Raw genomic sequence first — 12,042 nt, 5'->3', positions numbered from 1 at the left:
ACCATAGACTTGTTTATTAATCACAATACGTAAGCATACCATTACTTAACCCATCTTTGCATGATGATAGAAATTTCCATCATAACATCTAGTGAACAAAAAATGAACTCAAAACAGGTGTACTGTAAATTTATTGACTTTTTCGCACCTATAGCGTAATAAGGAACGTAGCTGTCAAAGAATTTAAATGTCACAATCATTATAGGAGGTTTGAACTTGCCATTTCGCTGCTTGTTGTGGTTGGAAGAAACTTTCTATTTCTTGAATATTTTTTATAACACATCTGATTTCTTTTTCTTTTCTTTTCTTTTTTTCTAATAAATACGATAATGAGTGGAGGAATTTAGAAGAGAGGGACATTGAAGATTTCCTTTAATCTAGAGCAGGAATTATCCTGATTTATTTCACAAAAAAAAACCATGCAAAGGAGGGTTAAAAATCAGTAAACAATGTGATCTGAATCATGCCGCAGAATATAGAAATGCGCCAGTTGATCATTTATGATATGCACAAATTTAAACTGGATCACTGATCAATTTATAATAAAGGTTTTTACTTTTAAATATCATATAAAGCCTAATGATGATAATCCGCATGGAAAAATTTTAATATTGTTATAAACCTAATTCAATTTTGAAAGGTATTCACTGATTAACAATTTAAAGTAAACAATACAGCATGATATCCATATTTTCCTCCCTTTTGTTCAGGGCAAATTATCATTTGCATTATTTTATTCGTTTATTGACAATATTTTTTCTATTATTAATTGGACGATAAATTCTTATAAATTGAATTTTAATCGTTTTTTCTTCTTTTTTATTACTCTGCTTCCATTTATTTAAAATATTTGGAATAATCCCTTTTTTATTTTTACTGATTTTATGAAAATTTCTATTCGCTCATATTTCTTCACTCTTTATGACATATACTTTATTTTATGTCTTCATATATGTGATGGATTTTTACACTTTTGTGACGCAAATTTTTATGTGAATTTTATTATGATATTTGGATAATCTAAACATTTTAACTGTACAGAGTTGACGAAATAAATTCACTGAACGCAGATTTTATTGTTGATTATTTATATTTAAGCACAATAATATACATAATTAACTTTTTATAAAACATATTACATTAATACAATGTCATATGTTCTGTATCATTTTTTTTTATTTCTTTCTCGAATTATGTTCTAAAATCACATAGCCACATTTTTTTATGTTCTCTTTGGATAAACATTTGAAATTTTTAATTGAAATAGTGTGTTCGTGTTTTGCCTTCTTCTCAGTCTAGCTTTTGAGGAATACTATATATTATAACTGCATTATAACTATTTTCTGTGCTATTCCGATTCAAGAAGCTATTTGTGTTCCAGTCAGGTGCAGTTTTTATAATTATAATTAAATTTAATCTTATTTTAAAAATATGTTAGTAAATTGTTTATAGTTAAACATATTTCTACCTTTAAAATTACATATTTTGCTACTTTTTATTCATTTGATCATGGTTCAAAATTGAGAAATCTGTTCCAAATAATCTTTTGTAGTAACATTATGCAAACAAAACTAAATTGAACTATTTTTTAATTTTTCATTTGTTCTTTTATTTGCTAAAAATTGAGAAATCTGTTCCAAATAATTTCTTATAGTAACATTATTCGAACAAAGCTAAATTGAACTATGTTTTAATTTTTCATTTGTTCTTTTATATAAACCTTTACTCCCATTGAGACTTTTAGGTCGACCCAACTACCTTAATAAAAAAATATGTTTAAAAAATAGTTGATACTTAAAAAACTAAGGGATATATTCGATCAGGTTGCGTAAATATTTTTTAAGTCCATAATCCAACTCAAATAAAGTTTTTTTTTAAATTTAAATTATGATTTTATGAATAATTGTGGCATTCTATTCGTTATTTTATTTTATTGTGATTTAAATTTTAGGTTAAAAAGAGATTTAGCATTGGTTTCATGGTCATTTGGTCAGTTTCACATTGTTACTGCCGTATGGATTGGCATCAACTTATCGATTGTTTTCTTTTTACATCCTGTCTTTCGATTCTGGGCTTCTTCTAGAGCATTTGCGAAGAAGAAGGGTAAGTATTAAGTATTTTTGGGTATCTTAAATAAATATGCCATTGAAATAATGAATAGTCCAGAAAAATATGGGATAAAGTAGAAATGAAATGATTTGTGTTGTCTCAAGTGAAAGATATGATGATAGTAAGATAATATTCATATGATTCAAGTGATACTATTCATCCTCTTTATAAAAAGTTAATTTGTATTTTCGTTATTATTTTATATTTTTAAGCTTTCTAAAAAGAAATATTTTCCAAAATGTTCAAAAACATTTTGAAATAAACATATTTAATTTTGAAGTCAGTGTTGCTTTGCTAGATCTTTGATCATTTTTCAAAGCATGTTACATTTAAAAGGAAAAAATCAGCATATTTTATGACTTTCAAATTCAAAGTTTAGTGTTAAGTTGCAAATGGAAAAACTGATTGTTATATAGTTCCTTAGAAAATATATAATTTAATTATTTTGTGATTAAGATCTTATATTTAAAATTTCTATAACGAAAGAGAACGTTGTGCACAAAAGACAAAGGCTTCATATGATGATAGAATTTTTCATATGCTTGTGAAACTGGTAGAATCGAGAGCTGAATGTGTTTTCTGCTCGGAACATTTAGACATAATTTTTATGAAATATGAAATTTAAATTTCCAGATACTTTGGTGTCATATTTTTGATCTTAAAACGCACTAACTTCTTTGAACTGTGATTTACATTTTATATTTTGCTTTTGGAAGTAATTTTTAACTAATCAAATAAGACTTTAGAAAACTCTTAAGATATTTATTTTTAGTTATGAGATTCAGGTCTTTAAAATGATCTCAAATACCTTAGCTAAAACTTAGTCCTTCCAGTTATTCTCGCTTTGTGTATAAAGAAATACAAAAGACCATGTTAGCACTATAAAATTCAGACTCCGACTTCAAGTACATCTTTCCAAAAATGATGATTTGAATAAATCATTTTTAGGACTTGATTCAGCAAATATACTTATGCTACTTCATTCATCTTTACAGGATTTGTATGCCACGATGCGCTGTATTTCTCTCTTAAGCGTTCCCTATTCTATTTGAATTTTTTTTTAATTCCCTAAAATTCTAATTGGATTTTTTTTAATCCTTTAAATTCTACTTGGATTTTTTCGTGTATTTTTTTTTGTTGTTGTTATGTGTGAACTTTCCATGACAAAAATAATTTTTTTGTTTGAAATTAAAAAAAAAAAACTATGAAAAAACTAACTAAATTACATTCCAATATTTCCTTCATACCGAATCGTCGTTTATTGCCAAGAGTTCAGTTTAAAGATTGATTGTTGTTGTTTTTCTGTAGTTTATTTGGCGCAAGAGTCATATTTGGCTTAAAGATTGAAAAGGTTGCTGGATAGAGATTCGATTGACCGCTGGGCTGTTGTATGGCAAACCTCCGTCCACTCCTGCTAGATTTGGACGGAGGTTTGAAGAGGATATGGTGGTTCACTTTTCACCTGCATTTTTTAATCGCGTTCTAAATTGAAAGTTGAATCCTAAAAGAGCTCCAATATAGTTTCAAAACGGGTCGTTATTTTGACAAAAGCTGAAAATCTCAGTTATTGGTTATGTACTTATGCAATTTGATTACGCTTTTATTGAAAGGATTTAAAATTTGAATGCAAAAACATAACATTGCAGATTATTTTTTTTAATATTTTGTCAAACTCTTTTATCTTAGGGAATTTCTCATTTTTAAATCTGTATTTAACCATAAATTTATTTTAGCTTTTAATTAAATGCTACGTTTTATTTTTTACTTCTATTGCTATTGCTTAAAAAAGAAAAGAGCATCTCATATTCTTAAGAGAATTTAATTGATTTTTGTTTTTTAAATTAATATTTTTATTAATTTTAAATAAGCGTATACAGAATTAAAGAACGTAAATTCTGTATTTAATGCATGATACGTCGTTAAAGGATTCAGTTAAAATAGTAATTCATTTAAAAGATTTAAAAAAAGAACGCTTGTGTGTGACTTTAAATTTCTCAGTTGTCATGTGAATGGAAATGACCATAACCCCCCCCCCCTAAAAAAATTTCTTTTAAGACCAAAAATGAATAAGCTTTGAGGATGTCGTAATTAGGGTTACGTGCAGTTGTGGTTGACTCCAATTATTGCAACATGTTAGAAAAATAATTTTATTTACTTTTAAACTTAAGAAATGAAACAAATAATTTTGATTCACTACAAGCTTCACCGAGGCGAGTGCGCGAACATTCCGAAGAAAACGGAGAGAATAGCTTTTTAGAAGCATCGTGCGTGTCAATACCCGGATGATGTGCAGCGCGCCATTACGTCACACACAGCCTCGACGGAGACTGTAGTTTACAGATTCATATGGAAAGATGATAGGCATTCGCTACAAGATCTTTGGAGGAATAATGTCTGAAATGCGTGCCCCATAACACTAGATTTGAGACTGAATAGCCATTGGATATTTTACGTATCACCAATGTAGCGCATATCTAACTTTTTTAAACTCATTATTTGATATAAAGGAAATAACTCGCAATTTCTTCGCAAAGAAGATATCAAGTTTACACCAGTACTATAATTTACTCATCCTTTATTCAATCCTGAAAGGTGTTTTATAATTCTGCTTTTCAGTACCAAAGGAATGTAATTTAAAAAAGACGATTTTCCAGTTACAACAATTTTGTATACAAAATCTGATATTACATCAAGTCATAACTAGGTAAATTTATTAAGAATACACTTTTTATAATTTATTCTGGTTAATATGAATATAAATCCTCAAATAACGAATTGAAGTTTTTCCATTTTTATTTTTCATTTTTCTGGAAAATTGGTATAAAGTGGCTTACGTTTAAATTAAAGAATTAATTTTAAATTAAATTAAAGAACGTTTCTGAATTAAAGAATTTATGATCGCTCAATATTTAGAACTCTGTATGTATAACGATGGATACTTTAATCTCTTTATAGATTTTGTGATTCAATATTTTGCACTTTATTCATTTCGTATGAAACAAAAACAATGGATAAACATGAGTAGATATGAAAGTAATAGATATTTGAATCTTTTTATAGGCCTTTATGATTTGATGCTTTGCACTTTATTCATTTCGTATAAAGCAAAAGCAATGGATAAGTATGAATGGATATGAAAGTAATGGATACATTAATCTCTTTATAGGCCTTTATGATTTGATATTTTGAACTTTATTCATTTCGTATAAAGCAAAAACAATGGATTAGTATGAATAGATATGAAATTAATGGATATTTTAATCTCTTTATAGGCCTTTATGATTTGATGTTTTGCACTTTATTCGTTTTGTATGAAGCGGCTTTGCTGATAATTCCACCAAAAATAATCATAGACTGCAATATACCACCCGCATCATCTTGCGCGTTAGTAATGGAACAGGTCAGTATTGTATTCTTTTTTTATAAACCAAGTATACATAAATATGAGTTAATAGAGTATACAAGTTAAGAGTTAAATAAGAATTTAATGTTGTCTTTATTTCTCTTACATTTACGTTATGTTATAATTAATACTTCTCTCATTCGGTGAAACATCAGAAATCTATTAATTAATAAATTGCAAAACCATTTAGGGATGATATTCTAAATATATAAAAGATCTGGTTTATCTTTCTGTTCGTTTTAATCGTCGCTTTACACTCTTGGATCGTTTTATATATCGAGATGAAATATGGGTCACAGATGGATTATCCCAAATGGAAATTTTTTTAAAGCTATTTTAAAATTCGAATTAATTTTTATTAACTTGATTCTAAATGATAAATTAGAATTAATAGTTGGGAAATTTTAGGAATCATCATAATTTTGTTTGCAATTGGAGAGCTATAATTTTTGTATCATTCTAGAGTTCAGTACATTTCTAATTATCGTAACTTGAAGTTTGTAACTGAAAATTGATCTGTGCAACTTTTCTAATTTTAGTGTGTTTTCTATTTATTTATTTTACTGAATAAACTTTTTTTCCAAGTTGACCTACGGGACTTAATTATTAATTAAACACCAGGCTTATGCATTAGCATTTCGCGCAATATTTGAGTTCCACGTGTTGCCATTCAATAAAAATAACAATTGAGAGTAAATGAATTATTATTGCATACGAGTTCTTTTCATATTTTTATGTGGTTTTAAAGAATTCTTTTTTTCGCTTCTGTATTATTTAGCTCAGTGGTATCTTGATATGATACTTGATAGTAATTGAATTATGCCTTCGGAGGCATTATTTATTTTTATTTCGCTGATAGTATACATAATAGGCAATATAATGTGGTAACTAAACTACAAGTGTTCAATATTCAATTCTAAGGGTCATTAATTATTACATGGGACCAGTTTAAATATCAAGATCAGAAAAAAAAAACATTTATGTATATAGTTTGTAGATTATAAATTTCTTTTTCAAGTTAATTATTTATGGTTATAAGAAAGTAGTTTTTTTTTACAAATCTGAAATCCAGTAAAAATCGCTTATCTAGTAAAATGGTTAAAAGTTTAACAGATAATGGATTCAGGTACCATATATCTGCTATAGTTATAAATAAATTTGTTGAAATTAAACAGAGGAATAAAACGTTAGGTTTAGTAGATAGTTGAACTAAAGATTGAAACAACAATATTGAGATTGAATCAAGTAATAGTACTGAATTATTGCTTTCCAAAGGAGCTCAGAACTGAAATTTATGGAAATTCCAAGTAAAAGTAATTTTACAGAGCGAAGAACTATTTTAGAATATTTAAAAAAATTGCTCCAGCAATAAATGACGATTTAGAGGAAGACATAAAACAGCTAACTGAATGCAAGAAAAGTTATTTAAATTCATAAGATATCACAGCTAGCTGGAATGAAAATGGACCTGTAATATTGCTAAAGTAATATGTTTTTTGTATCAGCACAAATCCAAAGTGAATACTCACTTTGGATTTGTGCTGATGTATGTTACAAAAAGATGTTATGTTACAAAAAGATGTTATGTTACAAAAAGATGTGTATGTTACAAAAGATGTGTATGTTACAAAAAGATTTTTAATGCTACTTGCGATGGAAAACAAATGACGGAATGTATTCCCAGTTTAAATGAAATTAGAACGTAAAACTAAAGCAATCTACGGGAAATATACGCGACCATATGCTCATCACTGAAGTTTTCGATGATTTGCTTCCAGATTATCAGTATTTCCTTAGTGTCTGTGAATATGTACCTCCTGATAAACAAGATATTAATGACTTTATTAATAGATTATCAATTGATAAAAAGATTGAAAATGCACAGACTCAATAAGGAAATGCTTTCATAAGTAAGAAGTTATAGAAGAAGAAACAATATGAGTCAAATGCATGCAAGCTGTAATATCTATCAAAAAAGTGCTTTTCAAAGACTTTGATTTAAAGTTATGTTTTCTATGTGGGAAGCAAATTATAGAGCCAAAACTTTTGACAAAGGCCAATTCTCGCCTACAAGCAAAGAATAATTTAACCAAAAGAAAAAATATAAGATTTCATCAGTATTGTTTAGCTGTTGAAAAATGAAAGTAAAAGCAGTTGGCATTTCATTTTTATTGGTCTAAATTCTGTGGTTAGGCAGCACATGATATACGACAAAGCATAGATTTATAAAAGAATGCTAAGTCTTATAAAAATAAAGATTGTATTGGAAATACAATAGATGCTTTTGGCAGAGATAGTTTTCAAAACAGAGCATTTGATGAAAGGAATTATATTCCAGTGAGTTGAAAAATGTTTTATATTTTCTTAATTTAAAACGAATTCTCATTTTCGTTAGCTCAATAAAAGAGAAAGTCTGTGCAATCGAATTAGATAAAAAATTTGCAGAATCATGAACGACGAAAAAAAAAAAATTGGAAATAGAGCGGATAAGTTATGCAAATTAATCCAAAACAAGTCTTTTTGGAACATATAGTGATAGATTATTCGTAGTCATCACAGTTTTTTAATACAAGCTAATAATATCATCTGCATTTTTATAATGCATTTATTCATTTAAAAATGTTTTATACATCTAAAGAAAACGAACTTTATTTTCCTTATGCTCTCTAAATTTTTAATTCTCATAATATTTATTGACGTCCAATTAAAAATGGTTTATATCCTTTGATGTATAGTAAGAAATATTCAACATTTTGGAACTATCTGATGAAGATAAGCCAATAATGACAACGTAAAATACAGAGCAACATAGACTACAGCGTTGATAGCAGATATTGATTGATAAGACAGATCTATTGCTTAGTATAACATACTGATGCCTGGATAAAAAGCATTTTGGCAAGTAAAAATATAGTTAAGACAATTATGATTTTCAAATTATTCGATCTTTCATAGTCTTGAAATATCTTTTTTATATTTTAACTGCAAATTTCATTTTCATCGTTTCATTCATTGTCATTGATATTAAACTGTAAAGGAAAAATATTAGCATTTTTTGTATCAATTTTTACTTATATATATTTTATTTCGCTTTATATCTATATTGACATATGTTTTGTATTTCTTCCATTTCAGTTTAGACTTTTTATGAAGAGTTATGCATTTGTTCGAGAAAACATTAACAGAGTTTTAAAGTATAAGCTCCATCAAGGTATTGTGAAATCTCAATTGATTCGTATTTTTCGTGATTCAATCCTGATAAAGCCATAAAATTATACAATGCCGTTAAAAATTAAGAAAATTTTTGTTTCTGGTGTTTATCGTTAGAATGACAATTTTAATAAAGTTAGATTGCATATACGATATAAAAAATAGCTATACAACTGTAATTTATGTATAAATTATCGTGTGCAACCATCATTAACATCAAAAGATTTAAAAGAAAATCAGAATAAAGCACAGACTGGCAAAAAATGTGGCCCTCTCCTAATCTATAGCTCTCGCAATATTAATTCAAATTTCAGTTTTTATAACATAAGGTTTGGTTAGATTTAGTTTGAATAAGTTATATTGACTTTTTCTTTAAATGCATCACGAGGTCCTCTTGTGTACAAGGCCGGCCACCCTGCCAACCACTGTACGAAGGAGTATTGACAGGATCATCACGTGGGTTATTTGGGATGCAGAATACTTGAAAGATTTGGTACTTACCTGCTCTAAATGTCACCATATTATTCAGAGGATGTTCGGTTCTCGATGTCATATTCAACGTGACTAAGTCCACTTGCACAGAATCTGGAATTCCTTGCCACGAATCCAGATCTTAAACCTTTCCTCAGGCCACCGCAGTCTAATCCAAGATTGATAATCCAGTTTCTAATATGTCAGTTGCTGCCGGAAATATGCTTGAAATGCTCAAGATCTCTAGTAGAATCAATTCATTCAAAGCAATATAAATCTTCTGATATTGTTGATGCTTGCCTTTAACAGTACCTATCATTAAGAATTGAATTACCAATGTCTCTTTTGATTTCACTTTTTAATCAGTCATTTCTACTTTGTGTATGTGTAACACTAGCTACACATTTCTACCTGCGTTTTTCGATAAAAATCTGCTTAGTTTAATTTCATCTACTCGTTTTTACATTTTTGTCAGATAGCTTAGAATCTTTACCTAATATAATACAGAACACGATCTAAGTGTAGAATTCTCCCAAACAACATCAAATTTGAAACACCATTAGCTGATATTTAATGTCAAATCTTGATAAAATATTTCACTTACTACAGGTTACAAGGATGACGATGATTCATTCAGTTGCTTTCCCAGTGCGCAAATCTTAATTGCGTTCGAATATTACACTATTTAGTATTTCAGTAGCAAAAATGTGTCCCACTGAAAATTTTAATACTACAAATAAGATGATTATAAGAATTCCCAAGACTGTTAATCCTATTGTGATATCTCGGCTTTGAGAAGAAAAGATTATAAATATGAGACTCGATTTTTCTGAATATTCACTGTGGGTGTTGGCTAGCATTTATGTGAAACTTGCCGTCGATATTCAAGACATTCTCAAATGTGTGTGGTGTTAAAGTGTGGGGTGTGGCTCTGATGTTTTCCTAATCATCTAATTACGATTCAAAACAATGAGATAACCTTTCTCAGTGTAGTCATTGTGCATAACATTCTTTTCATAGTTAAAATCTGGAAAAAGCATTTATTTAAAACACCTACAAAAAATAAATTCAACTTAAACTAAACGTTAAAGCTTCACTAGAATAAATCCGCTGTAATCGTGCGCATTATGAATATGACAATTTTTTAAAAAATTTTTTGACTTATTTAAAATATTGATAGTGATTTATTAAAGAGCCTTCCATTAATAAACAATAAATAAATCTAGAATCGAACATTGGTATTGTGATAATACTTTAAGCATCTTTACTTTACGCAATTGCATCATTAATTAAAATTGGTATTACTGAAAAATCAACTTTTTGAAATTTAAAGCATTGCAAAAGTTTATTGCATTATCATACGCCAAAGCTGCCTGGGAAAAAAATAGATTTATTAATGAATTTTTATTTAAAAATAGAATTAAAAGTTTGATAAATCCCTTTCAGAGAACTTACTACTGAAAAACATATTAGATCTGATTGTTCAGGGTGAAATAATTTGCCTGATCATGAAAATTTTGAATAATTTTTAAATTTGCATGTTGCACCAAATAATATGCAGGCAATATTCCAACCAACAATCATTATCATGTTAAAAGTAATAAAATCCTTAGTACCGTGGATGAATCGTAACAAGCAATTATGACAAATGTTAAAAATGCATTCCAGTTTTTTGAATTTCATCATTTTTTAATATTTTATATATGTTAAGAAGTTAAAATAAGCCTGCATGAAAGTAATTACTAAAGAAATTTCATAATTTTGGTAGCTCTTAATGATCTCTATTTTTTTTCTGTACTTTTTATAAAATATGTACTGCTTTTGTTTTTCCATATTGAAAAATTAAAAATCTCTGTTTACGATTTTTTTTCAGATGATGATGAGGAATCAAACTCACCTCCTTGTCTAGAAGTAGGAAAACTGATATATTTTTTATTTGCACCTACATTAATTTACAGAGATAGCTATCCAAGATACAAAAAGGAAAAATCCTTGCATTCATTCTTTCATTTATGATATTTTACGAATTTTGCAAGTCAGTTATGCATATGTTTATATATATATCATCAATAAAATTAGACAAATTCTTGAAAAATGCTTTAACATATTTCTGTCGCTTTAAAATATCATCTCTATAATAGAAAAAAATTACATTCGTTAATTTACGTGCAATGTACTGCGACTGACAAGATAATAACCACATACCTCTGTTTTCCAAATTTCATCATGAAATAAAAAAAAACTGATTTTTTTTTTTTTGCAAGCATGAATGATTGTGGGGGATTTTTTTTTTCTTTTTTATATTTAGTATGAACATGAGACCTACATGCTATGTCTATGTAATAAAAATCATACCATATTCGCTACTGATTGCAAAAAATTCAATTATTTCCTCCAGTTTTAATATTTGGAAAACAGAAATAAAGGACGATATTGCTTGCTATGCAACGGTATGTTGTTTACAAACAATATATCCATTTGTGCGAATTTTTCTGTTGCATAGATGAGATTTTAAAATAGCATGAACACATTCATTCATTTTCATTTATTCAATATAAGAAATAAAAATACACGAAATCGTAGTAGAAATAGTATTAAGAAATCATTTCCTTAATTTGATAAATGTTTTAAAATTCTAAATATTGTAATTATTCATAAATTCATTCGATATTGAAATAAAATTCATCTGCATATCAAATGAGATGTTAAAACTTTAACTATTTACTCAATCTCATCAGTGGCGAATAGTTCTTTTATGAAGCATCGATGTAAATTGATTTCTTTTTTTTTTTTAAAAAAAAAACTTTGATTTAAAATAAATTTAAGTAAAAAGATTATTTCGGAAGTGA

At 27.8% G+C, this 12,042-nt stretch overlaps 1 protein-coding gene across 1 annotated transcript in view; it reads left to right on the top strand.

The window, feature by feature from the left end:
* LOC129981591 (sterol O-acyltransferase 1-like) overlaps positions 1-12,042 on the top strand; it is a 104,669-nt gene that overhangs the window by 91,390 nt on the left and 1,237 nt on the right. The window contains exons 6-9 of the mRNA XM_056092498.1: positions 1,952-2,103; positions 5,382-5,509; positions 8,648-8,723; positions 11,067-11,187. Coding sequence (XP_055948473.1) covers positions 1,952-2,103; positions 5,382-5,509; positions 8,648-8,723; positions 11,067-11,187 — 477 coding nt within the window. The remainder of the gene's footprint in view (positions 1-1,951; positions 2,104-5,381; positions 5,510-8,647; positions 8,724-11,066; positions 11,188-12,042) is intronic.

This window comes from Argiope bruennichi, chromosome 1, assembly GCF_947563725.1.
Source record: "Argiope bruennichi chromosome 1, qqArgBrue1.1, whole genome shotgun sequence".
Lineage (NCBI taxonomy): Eukaryota > Metazoa > Arthropoda > Arachnida > Araneae > Araneidae > Argiope > Argiope bruennichi.
This window is presented reverse-complemented; position numbering and strand designations above follow the sequence as displayed.